Source organism: Semicossyphus pulcher, unplaced genomic scaffold (assembly GCF_022749685.1).
Source record: "Semicossyphus pulcher isolate SPU_LCO1_2020_fin unplaced genomic scaffold, fSemPul1.0.p SCAF_5, whole genome shotgun sequence".
Taxonomy (NCBI): domain Eukaryota; kingdom Metazoa; phylum Chordata; class Actinopteri; order Labriformes; family Labridae; genus Semicossyphus; species Semicossyphus pulcher.
Genome location: NW_027211726.1, coordinates 12,220,298 through 12,241,475, shown reverse-complemented (window position 1 = coordinate 12,241,475; position 21,178 = coordinate 12,220,298). Strand labels below are relative to the sequence as shown.

At 41.6% G+C, this 21,178-nt stretch overlaps 1 protein-coding gene across 4 annotated transcripts in view; it reads left to right on the top strand.

Annotated features, from left to right (window-relative positions):
* LOC138608401 (myocyte-specific enhancer factor 2D homolog) overlaps positions 1–21,178 on the top strand; it is a 32,145-nt gene that overhangs the window by 6,066 nt on the left and 4,901 nt on the right. The window contains exons 2-12 of one of the 4 annotated variants that reach the window (XM_069680974.1): positions 2,283–2,668; positions 6,501–6,704; positions 6,967–7,104; positions 9,306–9,522; positions 9,909–9,965; positions 10,596–10,777; positions 13,558–13,587; positions 16,886–17,015; positions 17,133–17,316; positions 19,259–19,327; positions 20,727–20,777. In XM_069680974.1, the coding sequence (XP_069537075.1) occupies positions 2,615–2,668; positions 6,501–6,704; positions 6,967–7,104; positions 9,306–9,522; positions 9,909–9,965; positions 10,596–10,777; positions 13,558–13,587; positions 16,886–17,015; positions 17,133–17,316; positions 19,259–19,327; positions 20,727–20,777 (1,316 nt within the window). In that variant the 5' untranslated portion in view covers positions 2,283–2,614. The remainder of the gene's footprint in view (positions 1–2,282; positions 2,669–6,500; positions 6,705–6,966; positions 7,105–9,305; positions 9,523–9,908; positions 9,966–10,595; positions 10,778–13,557; positions 13,588–16,885; positions 17,016–17,132; positions 17,317–19,258; positions 19,328–20,726; positions 20,778–21,178) is intronic. The other 3 variants (XM_069680975.1, XM_069680976.1, XM_069680977.1) reach the window with 3 other exon arrangements.

Here is a 21,178-nt window from a genome sequence, read left to right as displayed (position 1 = left end):
ACAACAGGGCTGAGCCTTTTGTGTCCGAAGGAGGAGAAGGAAAATAGTTCAGGAGCTGAAGAAGAAATGTGGAGCGACGGTTTAAACTAGTTTACTGTCAGTTTCTCTTTTATCTTTATTATTCAGGTGTTTTATCGTCTGTTTCCACTGCAGCAGTGAGACTTTGAAGCTTTACCTTTGGGATCCATTTGCAGCCTCATTTTCACTTCCAAATGTGAGATTGTTTTATTAAAGCAGATATTAAAAAGACACACAAAACACTGAAACCAAATGAAAACAATCATTTTTTAATATTGCATAAAATTAAATGAAAAAAAAATCAATTGGTTAATCGAAAGAAAATTCATAGCTTTTAACAATTTAGTAATTGTTTTCATTTTTAAACATTTTAAAAAATTGTCAGGTTCAGAAATGTTAAATGTAGGGATGCACGATACTGGATTTTTTGCCGATATCCGATATGCCGATATTTTACAACTCATTTAGCCGATTACTGATACCGATATTTTTTTCCCGCACACCTAATTGCAGAGATCATCAACTCTCTTCTGTATTGGAATTAGCGTACAGTATAATGGTGATACTCTCATCACATTTGTTACGACGGTCGGGGTGACGGGTCTTGAGATGGTTAATCAAGTTTGTAGTGTTGACAGACTTTGGCTTGGCTCCTCCTCGCATCACCGAAGCTGAGCAGGCATTGCAAATAGCAGTTTTGTGATCTTTTTCGGACACTTTTGGCTTCTAACTCTCTCATGCTGCAGGTAGACACATGTGACGTCATCACGCTGCGCCGCGCAGGTCTTCTTCGCGCCAGGGACATTGCGCCGAGGTCGGGCATTTAATCAAGTGTGCAGCAGCCCATTTTTTAATTGGTTAATTATATCGGCGGATATCGGCGTGTTGGCCGATATCCGATAGTTCATTTTTAAGCCAATATCGGCCGATACCGATAACGTGCCGATAAAATCGTGCATCCCTAGCTGCCACCAAATACGCTATTGATATTTGAATTTACAAACATATGGCACGCTCACGTGATGGCGCTTGAATGAGGGAAATGTGATTTGAAATGAATGGACCGAAAAAGAAGTAATCGTGATGTATCATTATACGATTGTCTTGCAATATAGCCTAACAATTAGCACAGAATCGCTGTATTGTAATGTTATCGTGGACCGCGTATCGTATCGTGAGTTACCCTGCGATTCCCACCCGTGTAATAGATTATCAAATAACAGACAGTAATAATTAGGGCTGCACGATATTGGAAAAAACGGATTCTCTGTGCTCTGATGAAGATCTGCACTGATGTGATTTCAAACCGATTTTTCCGTCACTAAGTCGGGGAAAATGAGAAACAGTCGAGTTTTCTTTTTGCACCGAGCAACCAAAAAGTAGCAGCTTGACGTGTTCCAGTCAATTTGCTTCACTATCGCACGTCCTGCCATGTATCATTCAGCCCTACCTCTAATGCTCGTTATAATAGTACCGAGAACCAGAGTGGTATCTTCAAATAAAAAAAGCATCAAAAGTTCAAATTTGAGAAGCAGAAAACTACATTGCTGGTATTTTAGCTCTAATGAGCGCTTGATTTAATGCACCAGAGCCGCCAGCCTAAATCCAGAGCATCAGCACCGGACCAAGTGTGATTAAAAGTCCAAATGGTGATCACCTGCTTTTGTAAACCATAAACAGCTGTAGATGTATTTAAAGCCTGCAGAGTTGAAAGAGCTCTCAAGGCTTTCTCATTCATTATTTGTCGATTATTTTTCATTTCTTATTCATGAGGAAGGATTTCACAGTGCGGCCGATATAAAAGAAACCACTCAAAGATGGCGCACAAACTGTGGCACAGCTTTTACAAAGGTGTGTGAGGCTGTTATAGTGGGTAATGTTAGCAATAATGCACATCCCTTCTGCAGCTTTACCCGAGTCTGAGGCAGAACTTATTGCACTGATTTGATGAAGTGCTTTAAACAGTTTTGGATAGAGGAAGCCAATGTTGCTCTCTGGTGCAAACTGTTGGCTGGATGGACAGCTTAACCGTCTATGACCCCCTGCTCTCATAGTCGGACGGAATTATTTTTCTCATGTTGATTTAAGTTCGGCTTTTATTTCATTTTCTCACACTACAGAAATATGATAACTTGATCCCCATCAACACATCGAATTGAGTCATTGCCCTGAAACGTCTCCTGTGTCGTCTTGTTCTGAGTTTGCGTTACGTGTTATGAACATGAGCGACATTTGACTGACCTTTCTGTCTCTGTCTCACACAGGAGAGGAGCGACGTCTCCTTCAACACAGCAGCTGCAAGGAAGTTTGTCACTTCTATCCCTGTTAACCTGAGGACCTCCGATCGTAAACTTGACATATCATCTCAGCTGGGCTCTTCGCTCTCGCTGTCCGTCAGTGAAAGGATTCGACGACGTCGCCTCACCACACCTGGGCAGAGAAATGTGTGTGTGCGCGTATCCTCGGATGCATGACTGTGTCTGACTGTTTCTGGGCTGTAGTAAGAGGTCACAGGCTGCGCTTCTTCTCTGACCGTCTGAGAGGCACTTCTCCACTCGACTGACTACGACATTTGTCTCCACAACTGCAAAGCATCATGGGTAGGAAAAAGATTCAGATCCAACGGATCACCGATGAAAGGAACAAGCAGGTGAGTCTTAACTGAGCTTTCGTCTGTTTCTCCCTTTTATTAATTAATATGTGATGATCAAATTTGTAATCAAGTCAATTTATTTTTTATCATGTGATTTACCGTAAAATGTGGAATATAAGTCCTTTTTTGTGGGTGTCCCAGAGTGCAAAATAGCTATTTATAAAAAAAAAACATGTAAACAAGTTATTTAAACACTAATTAAATTTATTTTTATGTGAAACACATTCAAAACACACACAAATTACAGCCTACCATCTGTTTACGCCATGTCGTGTTTGCAATCCAGCTAGCTACCGCTGCAGTAGTTGAGCTCAGCCTACGGTAACATGAGCTCTTTTTTTGCCTCAGCGCCGTAACGAAGCTCCGCCGTCGTGCAGCGCTTGTCATTATACGTCGGCCCAAACAACGGCGGCCTAAAGCCGCCCCAGTGTTTGTTCTTACATAGCATTCGTGCGCAAGGTGTAAACAAACAGCGCATGCTTCAAATACACACACACGGCGTTGTTCCACCCTGCCAGCTCCGCCGTTTCACCTCTGTTACTACCTCCAATGCCGACTCAGAAGCGGAACGACGTCGCCCCACCATTCTGCCTCTGTGCGTTCCACATAGAACGTAACAGAGGCGTAATTGCCTTGAACTGGCAGTGTAAAAAGGGGCTATTGATTGCTGTGGGGGTGGCTGCTGTGCTGGCGATCATGACGCTGCATGTCCGTGACGAAGCTTTAGCTTTAGCTAGATTACACAATAAAATACCTCTCTCTGCATTTTATACTGGTATATTGGTTGCACCCGAATAGAGGACGGCGCTTCTTTTCTCAGCCATCTGTTATTTCAGAATAAAGGCCTCAATTGTGTCTCTTTTGGTACTGGAGGTCCTTCAATGCTGAGACGTGTATTACATTAAAGAAAACATTTTTTAACTTCTTTAAAATGATAGCGTTAGGTTATCTGTATTTGTCTTTTTTTCTTTTTACCCAACAACATGATATAACACGGATCTTCATTGTGTTTACAAAGTGCTTGTCACAATGATCAGTTTGTCATCTTCATTTAGGTCAATATTATCAAAATAAGACAACAAATAGACAAAATCTGAGAAGAAGATTTAAGGAATTACTAAACATGTTAATCTGAGTTACGACCATAAAAAAACGCAACGTTTTGTGCCCTCACAATTTCAGTTTTTGAAGCTGTTCTGGAGCTTTTATTTTGTAGCACATAAAATTCCTCGGTGGTTGCAGTTTGCCGGTTTCAATTTTTAGAAAATAACCTTTAAATTATTAAAGAGCAGCTTGTTAAAGGGATTGATTCAGAAAAGGAGCCATCGGTTAAAAGTCCAAAATGTCTTGGGTATCATAAAACATGTAAAAATGACATTTTATTGCTGTTTTAACTAAAAGTGGAATTCTGTAGGAAGTTTAATATAAAAATTAATTGAATACTTAAATTAATACCATGAATAAAACACATTAAGTATAAGACCCTGTACATTTTAAACACTGTTATCATTCAAATATACAAAAAAAATGTCTTAATGTTCACGAAAGGATAGATTAAAAGAAACTGCTCATATATTTTAACATTAACAGTCCTTATTTAGCACCAGCCTGAGGCAGCGGGCAGATTTAAGATAGTCTGAAATCATTCACAGGTTTTTGTACGTCCTCATTCTGAAGCGGCTCTATTGTTCGTTTGGCTCCATGCTCGTGTCATTGTCCCATTCAAACACACATTTTCTGCAGCGAGAGGTGTCAAATACTCCAAAGCCGTCTGCTGACAGGAGTTTGCCTCTTTCAGCTCCCTTTGTTGTCTCCTTTCTCCTCACAAGTCTTCTCTGCGTGAGGCTGCCATCACACTTCGCAGTAGGGAAGCTGTTGGATGGATGAGATGATTATGAGTTGGTGCCAGACAAAGTGCCTTCTATCACTGCTGAAATGTTCAATGATGGTTTCATTACACAGCAGAATATTTTGCCTCACGCTCTCAGTCCTCAGAGTTGTTTTTGTCATGCATTTTCCACGATCGCCTTATTTTGGCCCTGATGTGTAAAATGATTCACTGTTGTTCTCAGTCCTCAATCACAGTGACTCTTGGTCTCCTCCCTGACCAAGGTCCCTTTTGGGTCATAAAGGAGTCAGAGATTTATTCTGTACTTTTAGGGTATTTCTTCTGTCATCACTGTTTTTGTGCTTTGCCAGGTTCTTTCTTTCAGGTTCAAGTCCAGCTCCCCACATCTCTGACTGACCGTAAAGTCTGCAGACTCATCCTGACATTGTTTGCACACACAAACATGCTCCAGTTTAATTGTTATGACATAAGTCATTTAGAAGATGTAGATGTTGGCAGTGTCACTGCAGCGTGGCTAAATTACTCAAAACATCAACTTTTGCTGCCTTTTTTTAATTCAAATTTCTATAAACACAACGCTTTTTCAGTGCTCGCCCTCCTAAGCTCAAAAACGTCCTCGGCACCAGCTGTTATTTCGACGTGCTAACAGCGCTCTTAGTTGAAAATAGCTCAACACCGCTGCTCTCGTCAATGTCACTTCTACCTCACGGGCCAATCAAAATCAAGAAGGGGCGGGACTACTGATATCAATTTTGTCAACAACAATGGCGGAGGAGAAGCTCATCCTTTCGTTTTTGTCGAGGGTACAATTTCCAGGCGTAGAGCTGCTGCTTCTTGCTGCTTCTCAAAGCAGAAAAGCTCCCGACGTCATGGGCGTTTTTTCTCATTGTCCAATCGGATGAAAGGAGAGGCGAGCCTTCTGTCAGTTTACAATGTTACGGTTAGGTTAATGACAGCTAATGATTCAGTGGTTGCCTTAACAACAGTAGGAAAAAAAAAACTGCCCCCAGCTGCTAAAACACGCTCTGTCTGATCGGGTGTTTACTTCCACAAAAAAGGCAGTGTGGTGCGCCTCGCGTATTACAGCCTGCAAAGCGCGTTCTGTCTGATCGGGCCCTTAACGGTCACTACTAACGGAAGCGCAAATGCAGCCAGACAACTTTGGTAACCTAGCAACAGTAAGCACAGTAAGAGAAGAGCGCTGCCAGTGCAAAAAACACAGTGGACACAGGCGCTTAAAACTTTGACAAATTGGTAAAAAAGTATATAAAATCTATAAAACTCAATCTGTCCTGTGTGTTTGGTCTCTACTTTAACACTGTAAATGAACCTTTCAAAAGTCGACAAGGTTTATTTTGTGCCATACTGTCCTTCGGCAGCTGAACCACAGTGTTACTGTACATTAGATGCTTTCTGTACTGAGGCCATCTAGTGATTAGTGAAACATCGAGGACTCAAAGACTTTTTTATAAAATTCAAATCTTTAAGTCCTCTTCTATTAATTTTCAGACATTCAGTGCAACATCAGAGACTCAAAGTTTGACGCTGTTACTTCATTGTAGTGCTAATGTTTGACTCATAAAAGAGCCACTAAAAAGGCTGCTTCATTACTGATGCTGAAAACTGTCTCCACAGTGTTTCAGTGATCCTTCTGGCAGCCAAAGAGCACCAACAAAAACTTATTACAGGATGTGTTTGTCAGCTATTTTGACTTTTATATTTTCTGCAGCACTAGGAAGTTGAAAGATAAATCACACGTCATCTTCTTCTGAATTGTGGATTTGATTTGCAAGTCTAGACTTATTTGTTTGTCCACCTATGCGAGCAAGAAACTGGAGAGAATAGAATAGAGAAACGATATATCTGAGGTTTAAAAAAGAGTGTGTGGCAATACTCCACAGTCCAAATCGTCTGCTATAACCAAAATGATTCTGGATTTTAACTAAACCACACAACATTTTCTGTCTTGTTTCCTCTCAGGTGACATTCACAAAGCGAAAGTTTGGCTTGATGAAGAAAGCCTACGAGCTGAGTGTCCTGTGCGACTGCGAGATCGCTCTGATCATCTTCAATCACGCGAACAAGCTGTTCCAGTACGCCAGCACGGACATGGACAAGGTCCTGCTCAAATACACAGAGTACAACGAGCCCCACGAGAGCCGAACCAACGCAGACATTATTGAGGTAAATCCATCACAGCTGCAGCGTTCGGGTACCAGTGCGTTAGCTAAGATCTTCCTTAAAATGTTGCTTCTGTGTTAGGACAGGAAAAAGACTTTAACCTTGAATAGAGCTGAAATCTGTATTTATGGACTTCCTCTTTAAAGTGGAAGCCAGAGACTCAAGAAACAACTCTGGGAACTTATCTGATTGATTAATAGAGTGTTAAAATTAAGCTCCAAGCACACTGCTGATCATCATGACATTTCTTCTTTAACTGTCACAGACTTTGAGAAAGAAAGGCTTCAACGGTTGTGACAGTCCAGAGCCGGACGGTGAAGACTCCATCGACCAAAGTCCCCTAAATGATGACAAGTACCGTAAGACCACAGAGGACCTGGATGTCCTCTTCAAACGCTACGGAGTAAGTCGGCTCGCCCGCACCTGAATAATCTAAATGCGTATACTCTGAGTTTTTTGTAATGAATGTTTTATCTGCGTCTCTTTCGATCCGAGGAGTTGTTGGTCAAATATTTCTCTCTTGTTATTCTGTGTTCGGCTTGAGAGCCGACAGGAAACGGCTTCTGGTGTGAAGTTCCTCTAGCTGCTTGTTTCACACTTTATTTTCGCACAGAAGACTTGAGATAATCACAGGAGAAACAGATAAATAAACAGTTCTGCAGACATGGTCTTATCTGGCCTGCACATTTAGAGATGCTAAGGACACTGCTTTACATTTTAAAGTTATTACAATGTAACTAAAACTCTTTTACTCTAAGAGCGTTTAGTTTCCACCTCTATGACAGAGCCTGTTAGCGGGCTCTCTGGTCCTGCGTGAACAGCTTTTGTGTCCAGTCCTGAAAACCTCACACATGATTTAGCTTTACTTTAGAGATAGACCGATATGGTTTTTTCAGGGCCGATACCGATACCGATTATTAGTAGTCAAGGAGGCCGATAACCGATTTTTGGAGTCGATATTCATTTGCAGTAAAAGTTAAAATATTGGCGTCAAAATTTTGAATAATACAAACTCCAACACTTAACTTTGTTTAAATGCCTTTAAGCATATGTTTATTAAACAAACAAACAAAAAGCGCAGGGAGTTCCCAGGGTCAGCAGCATCTCTTATAAAGTTAACTGAAAATTTAAATAAATAAATAAATAACTATCTGAAGTTTTATAAAGAAAATAAAACAAAGTTAAATAAAATTAGCAAAGAAATGAACTCTTATCGGCCGTCAGATTTAAAAATAAATAAATAAATAAATAAATAAATAAATAATAGTAATTAAAAAAAATAGGCCGATGCCGATATGCGTCAAAATGCAGAATATCGGCGCTGATAATCGGTCTATCCCTACTTTACTTCCACTATTATACGCTGATGATACTCACCTGTATCTCTCACTTAATTCAATCTGCCCAGTGGCATTGAATCATTGCCGTGCTTGTGTAGAACCACCTGCACTTACATGACCAGAACAAAAACATTATTTATCCTGTTCCGTTAATCGTGAATATACTGAACATCCGCATTGGTTTCAGTTTACTCATGCTAACAAATAGACAATGTAAAACGCACAGAGGCGGAATGGTGGGGCGTAGTTGTTGAGCGTCTGAGCCGGCGTTGGAGGTAGTAAGCGAGCCGGCAGGGCGTAACAGCGCTGCGTGTGTGTATGCGATGCTCCTGCTGTTTGTTTACACTTTGCACATATTTCGCTTGCTTGGCTTTTTGCATGGTTGCATGGCAAGCGACATAACGGCATAACGTTGTTACGGTGCTGCAGCAGAACTGCAGTCTAACAAGGGCTAGAGAGTGGATAGCAAAATACTAAGGGACGGTTTCACTCATCAGTCACAACAAAAGAGCTTCTTTCTATCAGCAGCACGCCAGCCTCATCACTCTCTCTCTCTCTCTCTCGCTCTCTCTCTGTGACTGACCTGCTGTACGGCAATCAATCAAAAAGATTTAGTTTCTTAGCTCTCAAAATAATTATCATTGATGGCAGACATAACCTGCATCAGTCGGCTCCTACCATTACATTCAGCCTTCAAGAGCAAGAAGACGCAATTTTAAGCTGTATAACACTATTGCTAAATGTCTACTTGATATCTTACCTTCTACATTAAACAATTCTGAAAAATGCTTTATCAAAATAATGAACACAAGTAAATAAATGATGAATATTGCAGTCTTATTACATAGATTAGGTAGATTTTTACCTGGTTAAACAGATTGATAACATCTAAATTGTGCAGCTCATCAGGTGCAGACTTTGTCATCCTCTACAACCTGTCTGGTTTTATCTGTAACTTATTGATTTTTTTCGCAGGTCTAAATACAAGTAAAGTCTTTTTTTAAGATAATTTTTTTTTGCTTCTATTTGTGGATTAAACAGTGAATATTAAAAGAGAAAAGCTTGTAGGAAAGTGAAACAGCATTTAAGAAAGTTTCCACTCTGGAGTTAAAGCTCTCGTCTTTACCACGAGGACGCCGGGGCACACAGGACTCACATAAAACGTACAACTTTATGAAAACCAAACATACTTTGGTCTTCAATTTGATGTAGATGTTGTCGGTGTTGTAAGATGAAGCCTAACGTTGACCCCTCGTCTCCGCAGCAGACGGCAGCTCCGCCCCAGACGTTCTCCATGCCCGTCACAGTCCAGTCGTCCAATCAAAGCACACTGCAATTCAGTAACCCTGGCAACGCACTGGTAACTACCTCCTATGTAACATCATCCACGCTCACGGATACCCACCTCCTGTCGCCACAGCAACCGGCTCTTCAGAGAAACACGGTGTCTCCTGGGTTGCCACAGCGACCAGCCAGTGCAGGTGAGCGAGTGATGCTAAAATATGAGCAGAAACAGACGGTTAATCACTGACCCGGCGCTTGTTTGGCTTCTAAGTAACTGCATACACCTTGTTATTTCAAGTATGTTCATAAAGATGAGATTAAAGACACTTTCACTTCACACTTAGACGCCTTTTTCACCTTCTTTGGCCAGATTACATACCTGATTACAGTGTGTCTTGGTTGTCCTGTGCTACATTAGTCTTCTTTTTCTCCCAGTTTTAACACCATTCCCAACACATCATTGCTTCCTTGTTTTCCAGAAGTTTGTCCAGTTTATGACTCTGTGTCAGAAAATGTCTAAGCTCCAAGCGTTGCTTTTGCTCTTCACTCACTCTTTGTACCTATTTTAACTTCTTTTTAAAAGGTGCTCTTCTCGGAGGCGACCTGAATAATTCAAACGGAGGATGCCCAAGTCCAGTCCGTGAGTGCTCCTTTATCTGCTGCTTTTTTTTTACCGCTCAGTGTTCCTCTTGGTATCTGGTCAGTTTAAGTGATTTTATCCCAAATCCTCACCTCCTCTGCACCGTGTGTTTTTGTGCCCCAGAGGGATCAGAGGATGCCACCAGTAACATTAACACACACACGCACTTCCTGTCGGACATATAGTCAGATTCATAGATCACCTTTAACATGACGACACTTTATTTCTTCCTTTAAACGTTTTCACCAGAAACTGACTGTGTACTTTATCGGATATTTAGAGTGAAAATGAGCCGCCCTTTTTGAAGTCTAAAATCTGGAGCTGTATTTGAGCAACATTTCAAAGACGACATTGTTAAAGATTTTAAAAGAAGGAAATCATTTGTCTGGACATCATGTCCAATAATCACCAACACAAGAATCATCTTTATAGCTGTACTCCAGATGACATGACGTTTAAAGCTGTATTCTGTCTACGCTGACATGTCTTTAAATTAGAGCGTCTCAGAATAGCATCAAAAGAATTTCTGGAGGATTATTTTAACACTCTCCCTCGTCCCCCCGCTGTCTGCATTCACCTGTTTGATTTTCTTATTGATTTTCGTCCATTCGCACCTCTGTCGCCCTGCAGCTAATGGATACACCAGCGCCAGGGCCTCCCCAGGCCTCCTCACTGTTTCCAACGGCAACAGCCTGGGGAAAGTAGTTCCGGCAAAGTCTCCGCCCCCACCTCCGAGCCCCCAGATGGTCAACAGCCGCAAGCCAGACCTCCGAGTCATCACCTCACAGGGCGGAAAGAGCCTCATGCAGATGGTGAGCTTAACCAGGCAGAACTTGTACTGTTTGGGTGGTTTTAAGTTAACAGTTTGAACCATTAAAAACACAGTGGATATTAAAAAGAACCGAGACACCTGAAACCCTGGAGTTTTGTTAAGAGACACAAATTTATTTTCCTTTGATCTGCCTTCACTGACCAATGAGTGAGACTGTAAACTATACAAACACACTGGGATGTATGAAATGAAACCTTAGAACTCGATTGAAGATAAACAGTCTGATAGAAGCTGCCGTCATGTCTGTGTTTTTAGTAAAGACCTCAGAGCCCAGATTTGTGCTCCTCACTCGACGTTCAACATCTCATTATTTACTCTGGCAGACTTAGCGAAGTCTCGGGATGAATCAGCCGACTCCCACTGACATACTGATGAGATTTCTTGTTCCCTTTTGAACTAAACATGCACCCACGTTAGCTCGTAGCGTGTGCATGTTTGACCATGTTCACCAACAGGTCATTATTTCCCGTGAGACTGAAAGTTCCCTCTTTACCTTTGAAAGTGTGGTCGGCGAAACTGTGTCACCACAAGTTGCAGTTAATAGCTGTTCTGCAGCTTTTGATCATATCACACAGTCTTCCTCAACCGATTCTGTTTGCCCACTTGTCATTGAATAGCAGACGTACAAATGTGCGTCTCTGAGCATTTTAAACCAGCAATGTGTTTACGTTTAAGGTGAATCACCTGGACATTTATATGTGACAGACACACTGAGAACTCTCATCCGCTGTTCCTCACAGATCTTTAAAGAGTTAAAGCGTCTCTCATCTAATTGTTTTGGTTTTACAACCCCGGTGCTTCAATGTTTTGATTCAGTCTGATTGCTCTTGTTAACAAAAGGTTATTAATCCACTCTCTCACATAGCCCCGCCCAAAACAAGGAACAGACACGGTTTACTACTAGCAGGGGGAATGTAGTGAAGCATCTAGCTGCTAGAAAGTCTGATGTTTCCTTCATCTAGCTAGCAAGTTAGCTGCATCTTTTTGTTAACACCACCAGTCACCAATGACTGTGTATAAAGATGGAAGATGCGTCTCTTTCTACTCTCGTTGTACAAAATTGAAGAAAAAATACCCCTGAGGCAGGCGCTGCCATCTTGCGCTGGTGACGTCATTTGGAGCCAGAGCTGCCGGTGGTGCCGCCTTAGCTACTTCTGCTAACCAAAAACACACGTAAATCACCGACGGCAAAGATCCCGTTTGACTCATGTCCCACCTGTTAACATGGAGGAGGCGGGCTTTATGACCTATACTGCAGCCACTCAGCAGGGAGCACTGGAAATGTTTTGGCTTCACTTTAAGGGGGCTGTCATGTCATCCATCTTTTTATACAGTCTATGTCTATGTCAGTGTGGTGTTTACAGCTCCAGGTAGCCATAAAAACAGTTTCTGCAAGTTTAAAGGGAATTTACGCCAATTTAGAAATGTATATATCTACCCTAGTTTGGGTTATAGATGAAAAAACACTTGCAGTTGTTACCGATGCGCAGCTGTGTCCCCAGGGTGCAGCTGCAAAATCAGTTTTTCTTCCAGCACCAGCAGAGTTATTTGACTGAGTTGGTAGGCCAAAAGAACTACTGCCTATTTTAGCTTCTAGTCTCCATCTACGCTTGGATAGCAAACATGTATTAAACGACACGAGAAGCAGCACAAATGGCATCCCAAAATATAAGTGAGGATGTTATTGACGAGGATGCATTTTAGATTGTTTTGGCCGACTTAGATAAACAGCTGTATGTGTTTGAGTCGAGTATATGGCTGAAGAAATCCAGAGAAGCTAAGCGGAGTTGCTGATGTTTGTTTGCAATGCATCCTGGTACATGTAGGCAGTGCCAGAATAGCTCCATGACCAGGAGACTCTTTTTTAGTATAACAAACACTGAGGAATTTATTGCTTCAACCGACCACATTTATCTTCGGCAATCATTAGACATTCCCATGAAAGTAGCTGCTTGTCTGTGTTGTCTTAAAGGATTTATTTATTGTTGATGTTGAAAACAGGAGTAAACTGTTGAGGAAGACTGTGATTTAATGACACGTAATAGAACAGCTACCAATAGGGATGCACGATATTATCGGCACGTTATCGGTATCGGCCGATACCGGCTTAAAAATGATGATCGGATATCGGCCAACACGCCGATATAATTAACCGATAAAATAATGGGCTGCTGCATACTTGATTAAATGCCCGACCTCGGCGCAATGTCCCCGGCGCGAAGAAGACCTGCGCGGTGCAGCGTGATGACGTCACGTGTGTCTACCTGCAGCATGAGAGAGTTAGAAGCCAAAATGTCCGTGGTGTGGAAGTTTTTCAAAGTGTCCGAAATAGATCGCAAAACTGCTATTTGCAATGACTGCTCAGCTTCGGTGATGCGAGGAGGAGCCAAGGCAAAGTCTTTCAACACTACAAACTTGATTAACCATCTCAAGACCCGTCACCCCGACCGTTGTAACAAATGTGATAAGAGTATCACCATTATACTGTACGCTAATTCCAATACAGAAGAGAGTTGATGATCTCTGCAATTAGGTGTGCGGGGAAAAAATATTGGTATCGGTAATCGGCTAAATGAGTTGTAAAATATCAGCATATCAGATATCGGCAAAAATCTAATATCGTGCATCCCTAGCTACCAAACATCCTACAGTATGATATTTTGGGGGTGTTTATGTCTTTTTTTTCTATGACTATTTACTTTTACAGTAGGAACAAACATGAACCAGAGTTGTAACTCTCTTTATTACCACCCTTTGCAGACAGAGGATGAGCTGGAGTTGGTAAACGAGGTGATTTTCCCCCCTGCGTCAGTCACTCGCATGAGTCGATGGCTGTCGACTGTCTGACATTATTAGCATGGTTACAGCACTGTTCAGGAGTTTGTCATCGTTTTGGTCTCCCCTCCACTGACATTTTTCTGGGATCCAAACCTGACTGCATGTGGTTCAGGGCTCATGGTTGTGTTGTTTTAGGATCATGATTTTCCTCCGTGATGATCTCGAGGATCCTCCACAGTCGTCAGCTCACTGTGACTTAACAGCAGGTCCATTTACTTCATCGTACGACGCCACTTAAAGCATGGGTGTCTTTTCACTTGGCATGACGCTCACACCAGACTCATTTTCACCTTCCACTGAAGATGTCAATTAGAGATGCTTCAAATCTAACTTGCATTTATTACATTAAAGGCATTTCTATACGGCACATATATGTATGTGGCTCCGAACATTAGTAAAACGTACACATTTTAATGCTTTACGAACGTTTGCCTCGTAATCTTTCGCTGATGGTTATTTTGTACCGATTAGTTTGCGTTCCCACAACTAATTAGTCAATTTAACAGTAAGCAGACCCACAACAGGAACTTAAATTGCAACGTCTTTGATACTTTTGATGAATTAGCAATGTCATGTCTTTAGTTTAGGACTGCCTGTCAGACAAAACAAGCTATTTAAATATGTCACCTTGGCCTCTCGCAACATTATAATTTCACACACAAAGCAGTTACTTATCTTTAAAGTTATTCAGGTAAATGAATAGTTTTAGCCAGAGGAAGCGCTAAAATATTTCACACACACACACGGCGGAGAGGAGAAAAAGTTCATTTCTTTGCAAATTTTATTTAACTTTGTTTTATTTACTTAATAAACCTTCAGGAAGTTATTTATTTATTTATTTAAATGTTCAGTTAACTTTATCAGAGATGCTGCTGACCCTGGGAACTCCCTGCGCTTGTTGTTTGTTTGTTTAATAAACATATGCTTAAAGGCATTTAAACTAAGTTAAGTGTTGGAGTTTGTATTATTCAAAATTTTGATGCCAATATTTTCACTTTTACTGCAAATGAATATCGGCTCCAAATATCGGTTATCGGCCTCCTTGACTACTAATAATCGGTATCAGTATCGGCCCTGAAAAAACCATATCGGTCTATCTCTAGTACAAATGCATGTTAAATGTATTGATTATCTCTTCCTTGTTTAAGCAGCTTTTTCTGAGACAGAGCGATGACAGCTGCTGCTGATCGTCACTCCCTCCTTTTACACTTCCTCTCTGAGTTGACGGGCAGGAATCTCATTTTCCAGAGGCCGGTGATTCATTTTCATCACCCTCACCCGGCCGCCCCTCCTCACTTCTTCACAAAGGCAGTTAATTGAATCTGGCCCGTCTCTGCGCTCCACCTCCTCTCTCTCTCTGCGTAAATTCAACATTACAGTCATAACTCAGGCCCGATGTTTCCTCTCAGGATCATCTGCATTCACAAGGTCTCACAATTCACGACCTGAATTATTGCATCTCTGGCTTTTATTATGCAGACTTTTTTATTATTTTTCTCTCGCGAAGGGCCTCAGTTTGCTTTTATCTGCGTTATAATTCAGCTGAACCAGACTCCAGAGTGTTGTCTTACCGCGCGGATTTGTGTCCGTCAGCGCAGGTTTGTCACAATCAAACCTCATGGTAGCAGTTTCACGGGGCCGACAGCATGTCTGCCGCACCTGTGTTTGGAAAACACTGAATATTTTGTCATCTAAATGTCTGACTTAATGTTCAAACACTGAGAGAGCAGCAGGTTTTTACCCTGTTAGGCTTCACTAAAATGAATGATGGAAGCATAAAAATGTGGCGAACTGTTGTGAGCGCAGCCTGACTCACACTGTGAGGCCTTTAGTGACATCCGCTGGAGAGACGCGAGATGAGCCGAGCACTCGATACAAGTCCGACACAGTCTGGAGTAGTTGCAGGCGTCTTCTGAAGAAATGACTCAACTGCACCAGGACTTTGTAACTTTATCCTGAAATGTTGTCAATCTATGAGTCGTTTAAAGGGGAAAATAACTGGTTCAGATTCATGAAAAGTATTAGTTGCCTTGACGAAGTAAATGCATTAATTTCCCAGTATGGCACATAAGATTAAATTGTTATTCATGACTCAACTTGAATTAAATGAAACCCACATCCTGGCTGCTTAAATCTAATGACACTGACAATGAACTGCAGTATCTCCAGCTCATGTCAGGCCTGGAACCTTTAGTGCAAGTTTAAGGACTTTTCCTGTCACCTCTCCACGTGGGGTGGGCGATCACAGTGTTTATTTTGTGATATCAATATTATATTGCGGTATTACAAAATTTAAAGGGGTGCTCTACTCAGAACATGACTCTAGCTCCACATAGCTTCACAAAAGCTGATAGGGCATCAGTGAAATCTTGGAGGGGCTTTAGAGCTTCAGTGATCGCTCCCAATGATCGTCGTTAGAGTCGTCGTGTCTCGAAACGAAAAACGCGGTTATAAATGACTCCTGAACTACACACAGCTGCACTTAAAAGCTTTAGGAGGTTCATGTTTAACACGGACGCACAAGGAGTGACCTCTCTTTATGTGTGCGTTTCTCTGACGAGCGTTTGTGGAGACGCTGCTCGCGACAGGTAGCCTACGGCAGGTGCACAGCGCGAGGGGAGTATTTTCAGTAATCATCGAATCGTGGATGAAGGTCTTGGACACATAAAATAAGAAACGTAATAGAATTAGTCGGCAAATATACTTGGGTGGCCGTTAATACACCAGGGCGGCCCGCCCATGTAGTGTATATGTGGGAAACACTGGGGGAAGTAACTCTCCCTCGTGTGTGTACACAAACCAAAATGTGTGCGTTTATCCCGGTAATGACGGCATTGCAAAATTGACGGTGACGGTATTGGAACTGCTGTACCGCCCACTACTCTCCACTGCTTTCTAATAAAGAAATATATAATATAATATGTTATATAGTTATTTAAAAACCTAACCTAGTCTATAATTACAGCTGATGGTTGAGTAAATTGCCTTTAATGTAATACGTCTGTATAAGACGCTCAAAACAAGGAAACAGTTCGATGCATGTCATCAAGAACCTCCTGACAGTAAATCCACCTGACTCTGAGATTTACTCGACTCAGTTCATCATTATGAATCAAACCACATCGTCATTCCCAGCATGTCAGAAACTATCTCACATTATTGAAACAAGTCTTTTTAATTTGAGCCCACACATGAAAGTCGGTTCCTTGTTTCTGCTTGTGACTGACACGTCCGTGTTCCCCTCCGGCAGAACGCCCAGCGGCTGGCAGCGGGAGCTCAGGTGGCTCAAACCCTCACCACACCGGTGGTCTCAGTGGCAACACCCAGTCTCCTGGCACAGGGGCTGCCCTTCTCCGCCATGCCCACAGCGTACAACACAGGTGAGCTGAACACACAAGCTGCAGCAGATTGTTTTATTTTACCTCCAAGATTCAGCGAAAACTTTAAGATATCTTCTCTCAAATAATAAAAGCTTTGGATTGTCTCTCCTCTCTCAGAGTATCAGCTGACCAGTGCAGACATCACTGCTTTACACGCTCTGGCCTCACCTGGCGGCTTGTTGCCAACCAGCGTGTCCACATGGCAACAGCAGCAGGCTGTTTCCCAACAACCGCAGCAACAGCAACAACAACAGCAACAGCAGCAGCAACAACTTAATCTCGCATCACTCAGCAACTTGGTGTAAGTCTTTGTCTTCATTTTCCCATCAGCGCTGCGTCTCTCTTCTACACCTGGTTCTCCGAGAAGCTCTTCTGTTATCACGTGCGGTGTTGGGGGCGATGGTGGCGGCTAACATATCTCTGCTGATAACCTCCTAATACTGAAATACTTCATACTTAGCTCGCATGATATCCATACCATGACTTTATATGAGGGCAATTCACATTCCCTCGTAGTGAATTGGTCTCTCACAGCATCTCACCATCTCAGCCTCTCATAACATCAACCTGAATATCTGATATATCTGGAGTTGATGCGCTTCAGCCTCAAAGATCCTTTATTCATAACAACGGCAGAATTGATGGATATCAGAAACGGGAAACCGAACATCTTTTGTACAAACAGTTACTGTTGCTTATTATCGGCTTTTATATAATGCATACAGCATCAGTAAATGATGTGTGTTAACCATGCAGCCATTTATTTACTCGTGTGACATAAAGGAAATGATGGTGTCAACGTCATCAACAGATTAACTGGAGCAGTTTGATTTAATCTCAAATCCATATAATTATAACTTCTTTTATGAATCTAAAAGGATCTAATAATAGAAGGATATATTTGTGCAATGATCCACCTAAAGTACAATATTTACTTTTTCTATACAGTTAAAATGAGGGGTGGGAATCACAGTGTAACTCACGATACGATACGTGGTCCACGATAATATCACGATACAGTGATTCTGCGATAATCGATATATTTCATACAACGATACGTCACGATATCTGATCATAAAATCAGCTAAAAAGGTAACATGCAGGATGAATGTATTTATTTACTGGTGTCAGTTTCACAGAATTTAACACGGAGATGAAAAAACGTTCGTGTTTTGTTCGTTACCCTCATATATAGGGATGCACGATATTAGATTTTTTGCCGATATCTGATATGCCGATATTTTACAACTCATTTAGCCGATTACCGATACCAATATTTTTTTCCCGCACACCTAATTGCAGAGATCATCAACTCTCTTCTGTATTGGAGTTAGCGTACAGTATAATGGTGATACTCTTATCACATTTGTTACAGCGGTCGGGGTGACGGGTCTTGAGATGGTTAATCAAGTTTGTAGTGTTGAAAGACTTTGCCTTGGCTCCTCCTCGCATCACCGAAGCTGAGCAGTCATTGCAAATGAGCAGATGATCTCTGCAATTAGGTGTGCGGGAAAAAAATATTGGTATCGGTAATCGGCTAAATTAGTTGTAAAATATCGGCATATCGGAATATCGGCAAAAAATCTAATATCATGCATCCCTATTAAATGACAAATTGATCAAATATCTGGAGAATATACAACAATAGTAATAAGAGCAATAAAACAATAGAAAAGCACATTAACATTGTGTCAACATTAAACCCTCCGCAGTTTAACTCGCAGCCCCACTGTAAGTGTAGCACTAAGTAAGAACAGCGAGCAAAGGTTCCTACTTTTGCTGGTTTGCTTGGAAACTGAACAAAAAATGACAAAATCTTATAACGAAAAAGTCACAACTGAAGTAATGATGGCGTTGACAAAACATTGAATATCATTTCTCGATATGTTCGGATAAGAAGACATATTTACGCCTACACATTTTTCTTGTATCGGCTTTGTGTCTTGTTGCTGTCACTGTAAAGGTGACAGATTCTGCAGTGGTGTGCGTAATTTAAATCTAACCTGCTGTGTAGAAACATGTAGACGCAAAGATAAGTCACAAGTATGATGTAAGTATAATGTAGAAACACAATTTGCTGATATTTTTCCCTTCTTTTTGTTTAACATTAAGGCAGAATCCTGTGCCTCCTCTGTGTCAGATCAGAGGACAGGTGCAGTGTGGGACAGGAGTCCTGCAGAGCTTAGGTGTTTGGTAGCGTGAACACCAGATCTTTGAAGTGTGTTCTCTCCTCTCGTCCACAGCATGTGGGGCGTGGACAAACAGAGCAGCGAGCTGTCTAGCCAGGTGTCCAGTCTGGCTGCCAATCTGAGGTGAACAGCCACTGCTAGTGTGTGCGTGTGTGACGTGTCATGACCTTGTCTGTAGGGGGGATTTGTAGAAGGGCTTTTGTGTGAAACAAATCTACATGAGATATACAGTATAGTTCCATTAAGGCAGTCATACAACAACTGTTAAATATAACCTTTGTAAAGCTTTTAATGCTTAAAAATACAATTTTCATATTTATTGATATTACAGACGTTGTTAGTTAGTCCTCTGCATGTGTTACTGCTTTAAATCTCTTTTTGTCTATGATTTACATAATGTTTGGAGCGAGCTGCGCTGCTTCTTTTTTCCCCTTTAAATCAACACGATCTAAACTTTACTCTCTATTCTAAGCAGCAGTGAGACTTTAAAATCTACCCAGAATGCTGTGCAAAAACTCTAGGTACATCATAGGGATGTTTTTGTAACACTGGACGTTTGTGCCTCAGTTTAAACATGTAGCTTCTTCCTGACTGACTTTTGACATTAAGCTCTTCATTTAAACATTATCTTCATTCAGTGTCAGTAAATTAAAGTTATTATAAAGCGTTTGATAGACGTAATCCAAAAAGCTGAAAGGTGTGCTTATTATTTTATACTAGGGATAGACCGATAATCGGCCGATATTCAGCATTTTGACACATATCGGCATCGGCCATTTTTTATTTATTTATTTTTTTTTATTTTAAATTTAAAAAAATTTTTTTTTGAATCTGACGGCCGATAAGAGATCAATTTAAAACTGGGTTATTTTGGCTCTGATGCATATGCTTAAAGGCATTTAAACAAAGTTAAGTGTTGGAGTTTGTATTATTCAAAATTTTGACGCCAGACACACCACAAACACTGTGGTCTCTGAGGCGCAAAGAGTGAAAGCCCAGCCGCTCAAAGTCATGCTGCAAATGCTGAAATGCACACAGACTAAAAAAAGCACAAACATTAAGAGTAATGCAAATATCAAAGCTTTAATGTTCCAGCTTTTTCCCTCCTCTAAGTTTCTGTTTGTTTTTTAGTATTTGCAGCCCTTTGTGGCCACATTTCTACGGAAGCCCTGAGGGACAAGTTCTCCCTTCCCTCTCAGAGCAGACGTACCGTACATTCACCTTGATAAAAATAATACTTGCATTCACTCTCGCATTATTTTGTCCTTACGGGCCACCGTCCACAGTCTGTAGTAAGGAAACAGTACAAAGAGCTTCCACTGTTTGTAGAGTTTTCTCTGTGCTGGAACTGATTTTCCGTATACTAGTGCCTTTGTGTTTCTGATGCTGAGACATTTGAACATTATTGCTGTTGTTGACGAAACCTCGCTCGCAATAATGTTTCACACTTCTCTCCACACATGCCTTCTAATCCACCTCTTCCCTTTGGTTTGGGCTCCAACATTTTGTTTTCTCCCCACAGTGTTGGCTCTCCGTCCAACCTGCTCTTGGGTAGAGATGAGTGGTTGGGCCGGTACTGTATCACACTTCCTGTTTCCTGTGTGTCTGTGCGCTTTTGGCTGCCCCTCTTCCCCCCCCCCCTCTAAGCATGTCTGCTGCTGTCTGCAGTCAAACAGGAAAGAGACGTAGTTCCGGTTTCCACCATGTTTCTCTAACCCGAGATTATTTTCTGTTCACACATCACATCGTAGCTGCCTCACTGCGAACCACCCTGTCACACAAATCATTTCATGCTTCCTGGGCTGTTCTGTTGATCTCTTTGGGAGCAGCGGGGGGAAAACTTCTGCTTTGAAGGCTCAGAATTGGATTGTTGAACAATCGAGTGGCTTTCCCCTGTCGGTGCTGTGCCTTGTACTGTGGGTTTTTGTCGAGTGACCTTCCAGCTTCTCGTGCGCCCTTTGTCAAGTTGCTAAT